Source organism: Xenopus laevis, chromosome 9_10S, assembly GCF_017654675.1.
Source record: "Xenopus laevis strain J_2021 chromosome 9_10S, Xenopus_laevis_v10.1, whole genome shotgun sequence".
NCBI classification, from domain to species: domain Eukaryota; kingdom Metazoa; phylum Chordata; class Amphibia; order Anura; family Pipidae; genus Xenopus; species Xenopus laevis.
The window spans coordinates 4804932-4821856 of record NC_054388.1 but is presented as its reverse complement, the minus strand read 5'-3'; the positions used below and the strand labels follow the sequence as shown (position 1 = coordinate 4821856).

Genomic DNA, 16925 nt, shown 5'->3' with positions numbered 1-16925 from the left:
CATTGCACAGATACACACAATCCACTACCTTCACCTGCCCATCCAAGGAATCAGAGCAGATCCTTTAGTATTCTATTAACTGAGCTCATTAATAGTATATCCTTGCATTGTCCTGGATCACCTGACAGGCATCCTTTATTTAAATTCCCACAGCTGTGCTGTAATGCTCCTACCTGTGAGAAAGTGATAAACAAGTTGCAGTTAAAAACAGCATGCATCTATGTCTCCCTCTCTCAGCTGTAATTAAAGTTGCAAAATTTGCACCCAGCCTAGTAACCTATAGCAACCAATGGCAAAATGCTAGATGCTTATTTGGTTGCAGTGGGCTACTAGACCTGATGCAAAACTACATGTACAGATAGAACAGGCGTCCCCAACCTTTGTTACCCGTAAACAATACTCAAATGCAAGAAAACTGTTGGGGAGCACCACGATCCTTGGTAATGGCTCTGATATTTGTCCCATGTGGACTACTAGCCTGCGAGAAGTTCTGTTTAAAATAAAAATAGTAGTCTTTATGCCTCTATAACTCTATAACAAGCCAGCAATTTAAAAATGGACCCTTACCTTGTGAGCGACATTGATGTTGGGGGTCTAGTTTACTTGAGGGCAGTGAGGATGATGCAGTTGGTAAAGGAAAAGGTGAGAATTTGTACTAATAGGGTTCTTGTAAGAGGGTTACTGGCAATTGTTCTCAATTTCTACAGTGCCACCCTTAGGACATAAAATCCTGGGACTACAGTCTCACAAAAATCCAGGTGCAAGTGTCTGCGTTGTTGTTTTGGATCATTAACTTAGATCACTATATAAATGAAATAGTGTATAGCTTTAAATCATTAAAAAAAAGCCCTCATCCAGTAAGCCCCTGGTCCCAAGTGGATTCATTGGAGGGTACATTGAAGACTGCAAAAGCTGATTAGTAAGGCTTTGCTATGGAAAATGTGATGTCAGATATTCCGGTCCCCATGGGCTTCCCCAAGCCTTATCAGGGTTCTATCTGTTCAGGATTCCCCCGTCTGTGTTGTCTGATAGGGCCCTGTCACTGTTAAGACATGTTCCTTTTTTTTGGGGGGGGGGTTGTTTATCAGTATTTCATATTTTCAGCTCTGTCATTAAGAAAATGCAACCCTGAACCCCCTCATTTAGAGTGCCCTGGGTCCCAAGTGGATATATTATGGGGGTACAGAAGATGGCAAATTAGTATTATTATAGTAAGGTTGCGCTATGGAAAAAGTGACATCAGATATTCAGGTCCCCATAGGCTTCCCCAAGTCTTATCAGGGATCCCTTGCCTGTGTTGGCAGATAGAAGCCCTGTCACTCTGATAAGTCATGTGGTTGTTTACCAGTTTTTCATATTTTCCGATTCAGTCATTAAGAAAATGCCACCCTGAACCCCTGACCCTTATTTCCAGAAGCTGCAGACAAGGACGTGCAAAGCCTGCAAAGTACAGACAAAACTTTCTGGAACATGCAGGAACCCCTGAATTCTGTTTTTATTATATATTGCACATGTGTCAATGGTATATTTGCTATATTGCTAATGCCAATCTCTGGTATAGAGAGCTCTGTCACTGTACCCACTAGTAGGGCCAGTACTAGGGGATCAAGCAGTAGAAGAACCTGCCTAGGGTTTTGGGATATGAAGGGGCAATTGCAGGAAAACATTATTGCAGTTTATTGTAGTTTTATTGTCCAAATCCAATGGACTTTTTGCTAACAGTTTCTTTTCTCCCTTCCAGAGTCGGTTTTGAAACAGCTGAGAGAGGAAGATAAACTTGATTATTTCAGAAACGGTACCGAATATTTAATTTGATTGTATTTAGAAAGTTTCTTCCTTCAGTATGAGGAAGCTTATATTAAATTTTCATTTTAGCGATAGTTCCCCTTTAACCACGGCTTACCTCTATGCCGCATTGGAGCTTTGCTTGTTTCCTTTCAAACTCAAAAAAAAAAAAAAAAAGGAAGATTGCAATTGGCCAGTTTGAGTCAAGTGCAGATTGTGATTGGATCCAGGGAGCCTGTACTGTTATCAGTCGCCTCCAGCTGAGAGGCTGCAATGATAATCAGGCAGTGACATCCCTGCTCAGATACACGTTTCCTAATATTGTTATTATTTCTCTAATAAATGTCACTCGCATCCCAGAACTATTTCTATTTACACTTCACATAATTATAGTTATATATGTGACAGAGGGGTATATGGACAAAGCAGGGGTATATGTATAGGTAAATACCACGTCGTACTTTTGACACAAACACTAATGCTACATCCCTTATATATGTCGTAACCATTTGATCCAAAAATGTAATGTCTGTATAACCAGGGCTGCCATCAACTTGAACCTCAAACAACTACGTAATCAGGCGCCTCAAGACCAGTGAATTAGATGTTTCTAGTGCTGCCGGGTCCAGAAATTGCTTCACCTGCCGGGGAGTAGAAGCAGCGCCGGATTTCCAAACCATGCCCCCTGTCAGGTCCGGACTGAGCATTAAAATAGGCCCTGGCATTTCAGGTACACAGAGGCCCAATCAGCCCACACAGCCCCCACCAGCCCACTAAATACTGACTTTCTATGGGACCTTATAGCAGCCACTCTGGCATATCCAGAACCCACAGATTGCCAGTCCGGGCCTGCCCCCTGTGGCCAGCTGCTCCTTGCGCCCCCTCCCATGACCTGCGCGCGGCGTTTTACTGTTCTACCAGCTCCTCCACTCAGAGCTCTGCTTCTCCCTGTGAGATGTATTAATGTGGCTGGGTGGCACGGTGCCCCTAAAAATGTGCCGCCCTAGTCCTGGGCGTTTGTGGCCTCGCCACAAATCCGGGCCTGAGTAGGAGAGTCTAAGAGGAGGCCTCTGCTAGAAAACAAAAAAATTCATTGCTCTCTGTGTTTCCTCATAGCCTAAATCTCACCCTATAACTTTTCTTGTTGCTCCATATACCCCTCCCTATAACTCCTCCTATTGCTCCATATACCCCTCCTTATAACTCCTCCTATTGCTCCATATACCCCTCCCTATAACTCCTCCTACTGCTCCATATGCCCTCCCTATAACTCCTCCTATTGCTCCATATACCCCTCCCTATAACTCCTCCTACTGCTCCATATAACCCCTCCCTATAACTCCTCCTACTGCTCCATATACCCCTCCCTATAACTCCTCCTATTGCTCCATATACCCCTCCCTATAACTCCTCCTATTGCTCCTTTTACCCCTCCCTATAACTCCTCCTATTGCTCCATATACCCCTCCCCATAACTCCTCCTATTGCTCCATATACTCCTCCCTATAACTCCTCCTATTGCTCCATATAACCCTCCCTATAACTCCTCCTATTGCTCCATATACCCCTCCCTATAACTCTTCCTACTGCTCCATATGCCCTCCCTATAACTCCTCCTATTGCTCCATATACCCCTCCCTATAACTCCTCCTACTGCTCCATATAACCCCTCCCTATAACTCCTCCTACTGCTCCATATACCCCTCCCTATAACTCCTCCTATTGCTCCATATACCCCTCCCTATAACTCCTCCTATTGCTCCATATACCCCTCCCTATAACTCCTCCTATTGCTCCATATACCCCTCCCTATATTGTTTACAAAAGGCAGAAGTATAAGAAATGTAGAGGAGGAGGAGCTGATGAATGAGTAGTACAAGTAGAAGGTGTTACACATATGATATTAGACAGTATAAAAGCAGCAGCAGTAAATGATATGAGGAGCTGAGGGGTCACAGACTGTGGAGCAGATTCCCCGGATACTCAGCTCCTCCCCTCCCTCCTCCTCCCGCTCAGTCCCAGTGACGTCACAGCCTCAGCTTCAGCACCAAGGACAGCAGCAGCCGCGGCCTCTCTCCTTCCTGCGCCTCACGGGCCGCTCTCCTCACACGAGAGGGACATAGTCAGCCTGGAGGCCCGCGGGAGGCGGCGGGGAGGGGAGCTGGGAGGAAGGCCGGCAGGATCTGTGTATGGAATCGACCTTCATCCACTCGGCCATGGCTCTGGGACTGACGAGCAAGAAGGTCTCCTCCAGGAACATCACTGTGGAGAGAAAGAACCTGCTGACCGTGTGCCGGTGAGACCCGGGGAATTATGGGAGAAGGAGAGGATCATGGGAAAAGGCTGTGACTGGGGCAGACATGGGAACTGCTCTGGGGCACTGGGGGGCTAGAGGGTGTGGCCTCTTTGTTTGGGGTTAGAGGGTGTGGCCTGTGTCTTGGGGGTTAGAGGGTGTGGCCTGTGGTTTGGGGGTTACAGGGTGTGGCCTCTGTGTTGGGGGGTTAGAGGGTGTGGCCTGTGTTTTGTGGCAAAAGAAATCAATGAGTCAAACAAAATCAATTCACCTCACAACTATAGACCTGGCCTATTTAATATGTGACCCAATTCATGAGCCTCCCTGTTATTGTGCCCTTTACCCCTATCCCTTTATAGTGGCCTGGGCCCTCCCCTGTCTCACCCCAGCCCTTTGCCTATTGTCTGGCTCTCAGGAGAAACACTGCTTGTTCAGGGGCATTTGGGATTTCCCACGAGAGCCATTGTAACCTCAGTACAAGGGAAACACAACACAGGCACCAGACATGTTTGTTATCAGAGACGCCCAATCAGCATCCTCCCAGCTGTTGCTGAACTGCAACTCCCATCACTTAGTAACCATTTCTCACAATACATGTGCATTAAACATAACGGTATAAACACACACATAGATTCGGGGAGGACAAATCTCCTCTTCTTCGGGGCGACTGATCTCCCCCAAACTGTCTTACCGCCGGCTACAATGAAAATCGTCGGCGGGATGCCACTCGGAGCGCTTCGTTTTCCAAAGTCGCCTGAAGTTTCCTCATGAGGCAGCTTCGGAAAACAAAGCGCTCCCAGGAGATGTTCATTTGGTTCCTTTCTGACAACAACTCCCAGCACCTGCTGTCAGAGGGAGAGTAGAAATGTAGTTTAGCAAGAGCTGGAGATGTAACGGTTGGACACTGGTTATTATTTCTGGCCCTGGGACTGACTACAAATCATAGAAATAGAAATACAGTCTGAGCTCACGCCATTCACATTTAGCAAATACGGGAAAGGTGCCTTTATGGCTCATGTTATTTCCATACAGTCGTCAATAGAATGAGAGGAGAGTGCAATTATCACACTGAATCATATCCCGTGACTTTACTTTCCCCTGTCTCTTTTCTCATCCATCTCCCTAATAGTGGTGCCAAGCTGTTCTATTTCTGTGTCCTAGCCTACATTCCTTCCTTCCAACGCTTTCTCATACCTTCCCTGCTCTTTTCTAGCCTCTTGCACATTCATTTGCCTTTTCCACTCCATTGTTCTGTCCTGTCTCATCTCCTTCTGCCCCTCAATGTCCATTCTCACGTTCTCCACTTCTTCCCCCCCAGGTTCTCTGTGAAGACCCTGCTGGAGAAATACACCGCGGAGCCCATAGATGATTCATCAGAGGAGTTTGTGAACTTTGCTGCCATATTGGAGCACATCCTAAGCCATCGATTCAAAGGTCATACAAAGAGAAATCAATGATAAACAGCCCTATGGCAGCCAAGTATCTAAGGAAAGTTCTATAATTGGGCCCTGCCTACTTCTTCCCAACCTGACCCTGTTCCTTTCTTGCTCCAGGTCATGTCAGCTGGTTTAGCACAGATGGCCAGAGAGGATTCTGGGATTATATTCGCATTGCCTGCAGCAAAGTGACAAACAACTGCATCAGCAGCATTGAAAACATGGAGAACATTAGCAGTGCCAGGGCAAAGGTGAGCTGTGGTGGGACAGAGGGCTTGGGACGAGGCTTCAGGCTGTTTTACTGGGTCACGAGGATATAAAGCTAGTGTCACCTGTAGGTCTGTTAATCATTTAATACAATGTTTCAAGAGTCAGAACCAGAGAACACAAAGGGTTAAACTCAGGCTGGTTTCTATAGCAATTGCAGTACATTTTCGAATGGTGGTTCACCCTTTAGTATGTTATAGAATGGCTAATTCTATGCAACTTTTCTATTGGTCTTCATTATTTATTTATTATTAATAATTAACTTTTTTTTCTGACTCTCTCCAACTTTCAAATGGGGGGGGGTCACTGACCCCATCTAAAAACAAATGCTCTGTAAGGCTACAAACGTATTGTTATTGCTACTTTTTATGACTCATCTTTCTATTCAGACCCTGCCCTGTTGATAAATCTCAGTGCATGGTTGCTAGGGTAATTCGGACCCTAGCATCAAGATGGCTGCAACTGCGACCTGAAGAGCTGCTGAATAAAAAACGAAATAACTCAAAAACCACAAATAATAAAGGAAAACGCATTGCAAATTGTCTCAGAATATCCCTCTTTACATCATACTAAAATAGAGATGCACCGAATCCACTATTTTGGATTCAGCCGAACCCTCGAATCCTTTTCGAACCAAATCCTAATTTGCACATGCAAATTAGGGGTGGGAAGAGGAAACCAATTTTTGCATATGCAAATTAGGCTTTGGATTTGGTTCAGCCTGGCAGAAGGATTCGGCCGAATCCAAATCCTGCTATAAAAGGGGCGAATCCTGGCCGAATCCCGAACTGAATCCTGGATTCGGTGCATCCCTATACTAAAACTTAACAACCCCTTTAAAACCACGAATATTCTAATGGAACGTATTTAGTGAAGCTGCTTAGAATGACATTTTTTTTTTAATTCTGCAAACCAGAATCGGTGGTGTAAACAATAAAAATCTTACATCATCAGCAATCATTCTTTCTTTTTGAAGGGGTCAGTGACCCTCATCTCTGGGCAATGGTGGAAAAGTCAGAATGGAAGATGAATAAGGGATAAGCTTCGGCAAAAATTGCAATGAGGTATTAAAGCATGTGGATCACTGATCTTTGGGGGGGTGCAAGAAATCTTCCAAGTGCAAGAGGGGCAGGAGAAAGCTCTAATGCTGCTTCTAGGTCCATGGCTTGGGATAAGGTCCCTCAAAGAGTCACTCAAATCTAAAATCTGTTATGGCTGTCTGTTAGTCATCTTCCAATCTGATTTCTGGTTGCTAGGTTATTTTCAAGGCTAGCAACAAGAGAGCTGTAGTTAATGTGGTCCATTCGTTGCTGTGTTGCAGGGCCGGGCCTGGATACGTCTGGCTCTTATGGAGAAGCGACTATCAGAATATATAGTGACGGCTTTAAGGGACACCAGGACCACCAGGTGAGGAGACAAATGCCCCTTCCTTTTTCCACAGCTTCTGTTTATTGTCCTTGGTTGCACCGCAACTGTCTTTAATGGGGAAGGGCCCATGGCTAAAAAAAGGGCACCATCCTTGCAGCCTTCCTAAAGACAACCCTGGGTGTCGTGCTCTCTCAATACTTTTTCCAGACTCCCTTTAATGTCTCCATTCAGCACATCCCTTTAGTCAGACTGGAATCCCTTCTCTCACATTCGCCGGTTGCTCACACTCCATTGTTCCCTGTCTTCCTCCAGGCGCTTCTATGATGATGGAGCCATCCTGCTGAGAGAGGAATCCTCTGTGCTCACTGGAATGCTGATAGGTCTAAGTGCCATTGACTTTAGGTGAGGATTAGTGTATCCCAATATCTGCACCGTCTCCTATTGCTGCACTCTCCCATCCACCTTTATCTGCCCAGGCTCATACACATTAAAGGAGAACTAAAGCCTAACTAAAGAAGTAGCTAGAAATGTTGTACATGATGTTTTGTGCTTCTGTACCAGCCCAAGGCAACCACAGCCCTTTAGCAGTAAAGATCTGTGTCTCCAAAGATGCCCCAGTAGCTCCCCATCTTCTTTTCTGCTGATTCACTGCACATGCTCTGTGCTGCTGTCACTTACTGAGCTTAGGGAGCCACTCACAATATACAGTACACATAGAATAGAAATGTCACAATATAAGGCTGATTAGTAATTAATACACATAATTACTACATGGCAGCACAGAAACCAGTGTAATTAGCATCAGAATTGAATAATCAGCAAACCTGTAGCATCAGCTTATATTACAGCCAGGGAAGCTCATTTTCTGCTGGATAATTAGTGACGAGCCCTAAGCTTAGCTTCTCAACAGCCAATCAGAGCCCACTGAGCATGTGAGTGTCACAGACACTTTCCAAGATGGTGACCCCCTGTGACAAGTTTGAAGTCCTGGATCATTGCTGCTATTGACAAGCTGAAACTTTAGCCTCGTGCAATAAGTTCACTATATAAAATATGGCATTTTTGGCCTTTTCATTTTTAGGGTTTAGTCCTCATTTAAATATATCATTTATTGGTATCCAAAAACTGCCCAAATCACAGACATGCAAATAGTCATAGACCACCCACTATGTGTTTACTGCCGGTTTATACCTTTTTTTCTACTTTGTATTGTATTTCAGTTTTTGCCTGAAAGGGGAAGGCATTGATGGAAAGACCCCAGCAGTGATAGATTATACCCCTTACTTGAAGTTTACACAAAGGTGAGTGGAATGGGGTGGGAGGAGAACCCAAAGGGAATAGGCTTTACTAAATTTGGGGAACAGATGGTACTAGGTGTTCCCCGTGTTTGAGGTAAGTCATTTGGAAGACCATCTAGTCCAGGGGTTTTCCCAAGGGCTAAGGAGTAGATTGCTTCCAGTAGTTCTGATTAAAGGGGACCTGTCACCCTAAAAAATAATCCCAAATCCTGTTTTATGGTGTTAGTCAAGCAAAATAACCTTCATTTGCACTATATACACGATTTCAAACTTCTTTCTTTTAGTCTTGTAAATCACAATCAAATCAAACAGGCAGTAGCCATTTTTGTGGACACTGTTATTAAGGCAAGTTAAAAATTTTGCCAAAATCTTGTTTATGCACCAAAATGGGGCACCGGATGCCCATGCCGTGCACTGGCTACAAAATTAAATGTTGAAGATGGAGGGGGAATGTGGGGAGAGCAGTGACACCTCGGAATTGCACAATGGAAAGTGAAAGTAATTCCCTGCCTAAGGCATAGAGGCGGGGCAAGTAATATATGATTGACAGCTGAGAGTTTTAAATGAGTTTTTATCCAGTATGGTCGCTTAAATAAAAGAATTCGGGTTTCCTGGTTTCATTTTAAAAGGGCTTTTATTATACAGATTTCCACATGTGGGTGGCAGGTCCCCTTTAAGAAATAGGGTTATCTAACAGGAGCATATGTTGGAGTTCTAGACTTGGGAGGGTGATTGAGCTAAGGTAGGCCGCCATTTTTTCCCATACGTGAAGTCTACATAGAGAATTAAATTGCCTGAGGACGTGATTCATCTCAGCGGGGTCTGTTATAGTGGAAGCTTTATTTTATTGGCAGCGATTATTCTTCCCTAATGTGTTTTTATTCTTGTAAGTAGGACCTGCCATACTGATATACTTTAAGTAAGATGGATGAGGGCAGTATATTATAGGAATATGTGGATCTAAATGTCCGGAGAGCTTCATGTCCCGTTCTTTCGTCCAGTTACGATTACCTGAGTGAGGATGACGACAGGGAGAGTGTGGGTGGCAGTAGCAGTGAGGACAGCTCCCCGGAGCACCCCTATTTGCCTTTGCTCACCGACGAGGAGAGCTGGTACTGCAAGTGGCGCAAGATGGAGCAGAAATTCCGTATCGTCTATGCACAAAAGGTAGGGAGAGAATACATGCGCAACTTCATGAACGATACCTCTGTAGCTTCTATGTTACAACTCCCAGCATTTCACAATAAAGGTTTATATTCTGTCTCAGAAACCCCACCCGGCGTTGTAGCCCCTCATTAATGTACAGACGTTGGATTATACAGGGCCCATTTATGTCCCAGTGATTCCTTGGACTGGGTGGGGAGCAGAGTGGAGGTTTCTCTGGGGTGTCAGTGCTTGTTAGTAAGAGGGGCATGCTCATGCGCCCCTAGCACTCACACCTCCTGGATATATAAACCACCCCTCTAAGCGTACTGAACATGCACCGCAGCTTAACACAAGGACTACCTCATAAGGAAAAAGTAGGTGATTGTATGCTCCCCAGCCAAGTATCCTGAGCATTAAAGGCTCAGTGTGGAGTTGCCTAGTGATTTCAACTTTTCATGTAGTTTAACTAGAACCTGACAGTGAGAGGAAGTAGATCATTAGGAATGTGATCTCCCTATTGTATTGATTGTTTTCTTAGTGGCCCTGTATCGAGCCCAGGGTTTTTTGGCCTATAAACACTGGTGCAGTAGCAACGGAGATTGATGGAAGGATGTGCGGCCAAGTTCTTACCAAATTTGGCTGAATCGTATGAAATATTAATGAGGGCCTGATCTTAATCTGCAGTCAGATGTGCAGGACGACAGCTATATTCTTCCTAGACAGCCAGTTGGTTATACATCAGGTGCAACAGGAAGATGCAGATGCAATAAAGATGCACAGACACATTACTAAATGACAATTTTAGGATTAGTGCAAAGACTGTTTGCGGATTTTAGACCATGGTTCCCCTGTATAGTCCGTAAACATCTGGACTGATTGGGTCTACCTGCATTAAGACATCTGTAGGTGCCTGTATATATGGGAATCTCCATAGTTGTCTTTGTGGGGAGGCTGGTGGTCTAATTGAACAGACTTCATTGCTCTTCTGGCATGGACCTTGGGACTGGAGGGCCTGGGGTGGGACAGAAAGATTTGTGTGCAATGTAATGTAAGAAAAATTTAGGGCACTCTAGGAAGCCACATATAGATCAGACCAAAAAACGTTGGTTTAGAAAGTAAAAAAAATTCTTTATTCAAACAATCATCTCAAGCCTTGCGCGTTTCGTGTCCCCAAGACACTTAGTCATAGGCACAGAAAGATTGTTTGCTTCCATTGACTCTCCACTGGGGGTCCAACCAATAACAAAAGGTTATCACTTTGGAGTTGTAGGTCAATATTAACTGAAGGGACTCACGTTGGAAACAGCCTCCACTTTATACAAGTCAAGGGGCTCCACAAAATCTCTTTTTGCCACCGCTATAGACAGTCCTGACTCCTTGCTGCTGATTTTGCCCGATTTACAAATGTTAATTGAATCGGCTTTGAACGGGTTCCCAATGTTCACTGTCCTTGCCTTATCTGTTCCCACCTGCGCTGATCACTCTCCCCATTCAGGGTTACCTAGAAGAACTGGTCCGTCTGAGGGAATCTCAGCTGAAGAACCTGGAGGCTGAAAACAAGAGGCTGACCCAGAGGCTCACTGAGCAGGCGGAGCAGAGTCTGCAGGAAAAGCAACAGCTTGAGGGAGTCATTCTGGAGCTACAAGAGCAGCTGTGAGCGTGGGGGACACTTGGCAGTTAGGCACAGCACACCCACCCATTAACTAGCACCCCCAATCCATAATGACACCCAACCATCAGCCAAGAACTCACCTGTCAACAGTACATGCACCCATCAGACAAGCACCTTGCAATACATAGGATACCCCCACCACCTCTGTACCCCTATACTTACATTATGCCACCTAGTCTCCCCCATACCAACAGCCACATACTCACCCACCCCCAGAAATAAATACACTGGCCTAGAAACCAGACCTATGAGCCATTAACATCACCCCTTATCAGCACTTAAAGGATACGTCAACACAGATACTGCATTCAGTAGCAACGTTTGATTCATTTGGAATCTTCCTTCCCTAAAAGCAGGACTGAGTTCATTGCAGCAGGAAAACAAAAATTTTGGGTTGAGAGAGGATGGCGATGTGGAAAATTTGTGGGTGGTGCCTTTTCAATAGTAGGTCTTATCAATTATATTTATGTGTCCTCTAAAGAGGTTAGTGTTCTATGAATGTGGTTTTGTCACTTCTGTGAAATAGAGATAATTTGTATCCTCTTGTCCAAGTGTAGGTTGTTGTAGTGAGTAGAAACCTTTCCAATCTTCGAAATATGGTCTAAAATGATCTGTGATATCTCTGGGCTTGCACCAAAAGGCTCACGGGTCATCAGGATGGAGGCAGGGGTTCAACGGGCTGATTTAGTGTAGGTTCTAGAAAACAAAACTGTCTGGACATCTCTTGTGTAGGAATAGAACAAGACCACTTTGTGGCTGAAAAGCAAGTTCCAGTTGGGCATGAGAAAAAATGGTCACCAGCCAAATGGGTTCTACAGCTAGGACTTTGTGTTCCTGATCTAGGACTTTCATGACTAATTTGGCCCTCTGCGTGTTATCAAAATGGCTCTTGATCCTCTTTTTGGCTACTGGATTTGAAGAGGTCTATGTCTTGCCAGGTGAAAGCAGCATTTGATAATGTTGTTTGTATACAGAAAGGAAGTAGATAAAGATAAAGGGAAATAGGCTTGGGATGGTTTATACCACATTGTGTGGAACAGAAGAAGAACCTTCTTGATTCCCATATACCTCGTGCATATTTCTGTGTTTTGGGATTCTCATGACGTTGGACTTCAGTTTTAAATGGTGGAACTTGTGCATTGGTCAATGCATTAAGGTATTCCTGCAGCAGTTGAGTTGGTCCATGTCCACCATGTCATCCAGCCACATGTATTTAAGGTTTTGTGACATGATCTTTGAATAGAATCTCTAGTCATCCATGCAGGAGGTCAGAAGATGGTTCAGGAAGTCTTGGGGTGAATTAAAGCAGGATTCCATATTGTTGATAAAGAAGAGACACAGGCATCCTCCTATCTATTGAAGAGCCTCATAACTGTATGACCCCATGTAAGAACCACATAACCCAACACACAAACCATAAGTCAAAGGAATATGCTTGGTCCCACTAATTATACACACTACCACCCAATCTTAAATTTCAATAAAAAAGCTCCTCTGCGTCAATAAGAATGCCAACCACCCCATCACTTGATTGTAGCATTCCCAAACCACACAGTACAACATAGTGCCATCCACTTACTAGATACACAACTAACGAGCATCCACCAAATACCCCGGGGCCTCAGCAGGATATGACCATCATGCACTGGGGTGCTTGATGTATGACTGTATAGACAGCCTCTACCGAGTGTGTTTCATAATGCAGTGCTCTTTCCCTGTGATTCCAGCACTGGCCTTCTCCCTTCTGAATCTGCCCCAATCAAACAGTTCACCCCAAGCCTTGGGGCCCCTCTCGTTAACCAGTGGCCCTCGCTGAGCACTCTTAATGATAATGAGGCGTCTGTTAATCCATCGCTGTACAGGAGGTAAGACGCATAACCTCACAACGGACATGAGTGGGAGTAACTTAGTAGTTAGTCTTTGTAGTGGGGTAGCTTGGCTTAGTATCTATCGCATTATAATGTTTCCATCAGTCTTTTATGTTCCTAACCCTGCAACATTTCTCCTTAACCCACCCTTCATAGTGCACCCTTCTATTGATCATCTTGTTCATGCTTACATAATGGCTGTATAGAAAGAAACTCAGGCTTGCCCAATTAAAAAGTCTCAGTAGACCAACAGTTTGGCCAACAGAAGGTTCTGCAACACCACAGCAGAAGCAGAAGGCTCCTCAATTGATTCCTAACCCTTCACAAATTACTGACAAAATAGCAAGCATATTTTTCAATATAAAAGCAACTTCAGTAACCCATTAATGAGCATGAACGTTGCTGTTACAACTACAGTATCAAGATGCTGACTGTAGCACCTTCTGTAACCCACATTCCATCTCCTCACACATTCCATCCTTGCACCATCTTCTGTTGACTTTTCTCGGTCGCTAGCGTGCTGATTCGGAGTTTTGTTCCCACAGGCACAGCTTCTTGAGCACGGAACACCTCTCCACCGAGCTTAGCCTGAGCTCTGAATCCCAGAGGTTGGATGGAAAACAAGATGGAGAGCCCTGGGGGCCTATTGGTAAGAGAGATGGTTCTGTGGTAGGAGGTAGAGTGAAAACATACAAATGCCTTCAAAAATCAGGAAATTTTGTGTTGTTACATAGTTAAATTGGTTTGAAATAAAGACAAAGTCCATCAAGTTCAACCCCTCCAAATGAAAACCCAGTAGACTTGTCTACTGGTTCTTTCCAGTGGACAAGTCTACAACTAGAAATAGCTTGTTGCATGGTGTGCTTTGTGAACTTAAACTAACAAGATACCATGATTAATATATGTCTTTCATGACTCCAGGCAAGGACCCAACACCCTCCATGTTGGGCCTATGTGGTTCTTTGGCCTCTATCCCCAGCTGTAAATCTCTGCCAAGTCTAAAGTCCAATGAATGCCTTGTCAGCAACAGCAGCGAGACCAGCCCAACCGGGAGCCTAAGCTGAGATTATTTGCCCACCACGCCTTTTTGCCTCAACCGAAAGAGCCCAGGCGCCCTAACCCTTAATAACAGTGGAACTGGGCTCCAACAAGGGAAATCCAATATCAATGCATCACTTACAAGACATGGAGGAGTCCACCCAGCACAACCAGAATCCATTACATGCCAACACGGGCAGAAGGATCTTAGATCCCAGAACCCCTGTTAAAAGTGTTGCTAAAACCATTTTCACACAATAAGGAGGGCCAGAAACATGACCACTGACAGCCTACCATTAAGCGTGGCCTGTTAACTGTGGCTTATAACCTTCCACTGAAGGGTTTTGGTTTCCTCTGTGATCAGCCTAAAGACACCCACCAAATCAGCACCAACATCTCTCAAGGTTGTGCCTTTGGCAAGAGCACACTTACGTTTGAATCAAAATGATCCAGTGATAAGATGTAGAACTTGCAATGCTCCTCTCTAGTCTCTATCACATACGATGGCTTTGACCTTAGCTCAGATCTCCATTCAATAGCTCCTTGGACAGTGACCCTCATGATCATTACTCCTGCTGGAGGCACATTGGACCACCTCAGTATCAAACCATAATGTGTTGTGTAACTTATTGTCCATGGAATAAACATTGGTAGTCATGAAAACCGCCTTCAGGAAGATGCTGCTCCACCTTACCCATTATTATTATTATTATTAAATGCTGATCTGGTCGGCTGAATTGGTTGTATTTGTGGGGATGGGTTGGGCAGTTGTTTACATTTACATTACACAAAAGGGGGAGTGGCATGCACTCCAGGGGTTTAAGTGGAAGATAAACTCTACTTTTATTTTGGGTATCTGTTCTCCTTAGGCTGAAGTCACATGGGTCCGTTTCTCCACCAGCAAAACATCCAAAAACACCTTGTGCTGTCGTCAACTAACGGAAACTACCTTACGCCAATGGTACAGGCTGCTTTTGTCCATGTGATATTTGCCCTAGAGCGGAACTGTCTTGAATCACCAGAGATCACATCACAAAAACAATAGGAAGTTCCATGGACAAATCTGCAGAAACATTCTCTATAGGCCTTAGGGTGTATATTCTCAGACAATGGGCTGACAATTAAAGGGATACTGTCATGGGAAAACATTTTTTTTTCCAAAATGAATCAGTTAATAGTGCTGCTCCGGCAGAATTTTGCACTGAAATCCATTTCTCAAAAGAGCAAACAGATTTTTTTATATTCAATTTCGAAATCTGACATGGGGCTAGACATTTTGTCAATTTCCCAGTTGCCCCTGGTCATGTGACTTGTGCTCTGATAAACTTTAATCACTCTTTACTGCTGTCCTGCAAGTTGGAGTGATATCACCCCCTCCCTTTTTCCTCCCAGCAGCCAAACAAAAGAACAATGGGAAGGTAACCAGATAACAGCTCCCTAACACAAGATAACAGCTGCCTGGTAGATCTAAGAACAACACTCAATAGTAAAATCCAGGTCCCACTGAGACACATTCAGTTACATTGAGAAGGAAAAACAGCAGCCTGCCAGAAAGCATTTCTCTCTTAAAGTACAGGCATAACGGAGGCAATAAGATGTGTATTATGCACCAAGTGCTGATTTTATTTTCAGTTGTGCGTGGTTAATCTGGAGTTGTGCGTTGCAGACTCATCTGCCGGTGAATGGGGGCAGTGGTATTACAGAAGTGAAATATTGGGTTTCATCATAATACACAAAAATTAATGGATTGGGGGGGGGGGGGCTGAGCACTGGTAGAGACAGGGTACAAATCAAGGCACTATATAAAACTGTTGCTGTGTGATTTGCTGGTCCATGGCTTCTGTGCTTGTTAAGTGCTCCATGTGGGGGGTACCATCCCTGTACTACCCATCTTACTCAATGCTCCAGCCTTTTTGCTAATCCATAGACAGTTTCAAAAATGCTCCATGCTCTCTCTCTCTCTTTTTATACAATTACAGAAAAAGCACTTAACGCTGTGACCGCAGAGCAGTCGTTACAGGTTTGTTATATAGACTCCCATAGGAATAGAGTCCAAATGATACGATTGGCTTGGCATCTCCTTTTCAAATGCTACTGAGGGCCGGGTAAAGCGAGTGGAACTCGGTGAGGAGATAAAGAATTATTTAAAACAACTGGTGAGAATCACTAGGGTTCTGGAAAGACATCATGTAGAGATTAAAGTGAGGGGATGCACAACACATAAAGTGCTATCATTACCCAGGGAAACAATGAGCAGCACCCATGAAAGGTAAGTAGAGTCAACAATGATAGAAGTGCTACAAACAGAGGAAAATCATTTGCAGACTCTCTACCCCCTCTGGGTCAGTAGAAATATATCTTTCTAGTTGTATGGCTTAGTTACCTGTCCTCATTAAAGAAGACAACTGGATTTCTCCCCGATAAGCCCACCTTGAGGAGGGCGATATCGGGCTGCTCCGAATACAGGCGGTCGGATTGCGGGACCGCATAAGCGCATAAACGAAAAGATGCGGTTCACGATCTGACTGAATTTTTAGCCCTGCCCTATCAACATCTGGTCAAAGCCCATTGGAGGGCTCCATACACGGGCCAATAAACTGCTGACTCCGTCTGTTTATCGTCCCGTGAATTAGTGATGTGTGGGTTGGCCAATATCCGATGGTCGGGCCGACCTCGCAATCCGTTTTGCAGGTGTTGGTTGAGCTCTTCTCCTGCTCTCCTGCTCTCCCGCCCGCCACCATCAAATGCCGGCTT

General features: G+C 44.6%; 1 protein-coding gene across 2 annotated transcripts; it reads left to right on the top strand.

The window, feature by feature from the left end:
* The first annotated feature begins 3713 nt into the window (after window positions 1-3713).
* Window positions 3714-14908, top strand: rundc3a.S (RUN domain containing 3A S homeolog). Of its 2 annotated transcripts, XM_018238057.2 has the most exons (11): window positions 3719-4081; window positions 5397-5512; window positions 5632-5765; window positions 7103-7188; window positions 7462-7551; window positions 8370-8450; window positions 9449-9614; window positions 11089-11246; window positions 12993-13130; window positions 13679-13782; window positions 14055-14908. In XM_018238057.2, the coding sequence occupies exons 1-11, from the start codon at window positions 3975-3977 to the stop codon at window positions 14195-14197; spliced, it is 1323 nt and encodes a 440-aa protein (XP_018093546.1). In that variant the 5' UTR covers window positions 3719-3974; the 3' UTR covers window positions 14198-14908. The 2 variants fall into 2 exon arrangements, with proteins under 2 accessions (XP_018093547.1, XP_018093546.1); XM_018238058.2 differs by lacking the exon at window positions 12993-13130 and having other exon boundaries at window positions 3714-4081.
* Window positions 14909-16925: the final 2017 nt, after the last annotated feature.

Excerpts from the sequence above, each read along its gene's own strand:
- rundc3a.S (XM_018238057.2), top strand. The coding sequence starts at position 3,975 with ATGGAATCGACCTTCATCCACTCGGCCATGGCTCTGGGACTGACGAGC. Across the intron at positions 5,513-5,631 it reads CCTAAGCCATCGATTCAAAG|GTCATGTCAGCTGGTTTAGC; the intron begins GTCATACAAAGA and ends TTCTTGCTCCAG. Across the intron at positions 9,615-11,088 it reads GTATCGTCTATGCACAAAAG|GGTTACCTAGAAGAACTGGT; the intron begins GTAGGGAGAGAA and ends CTCCCCATTCAG.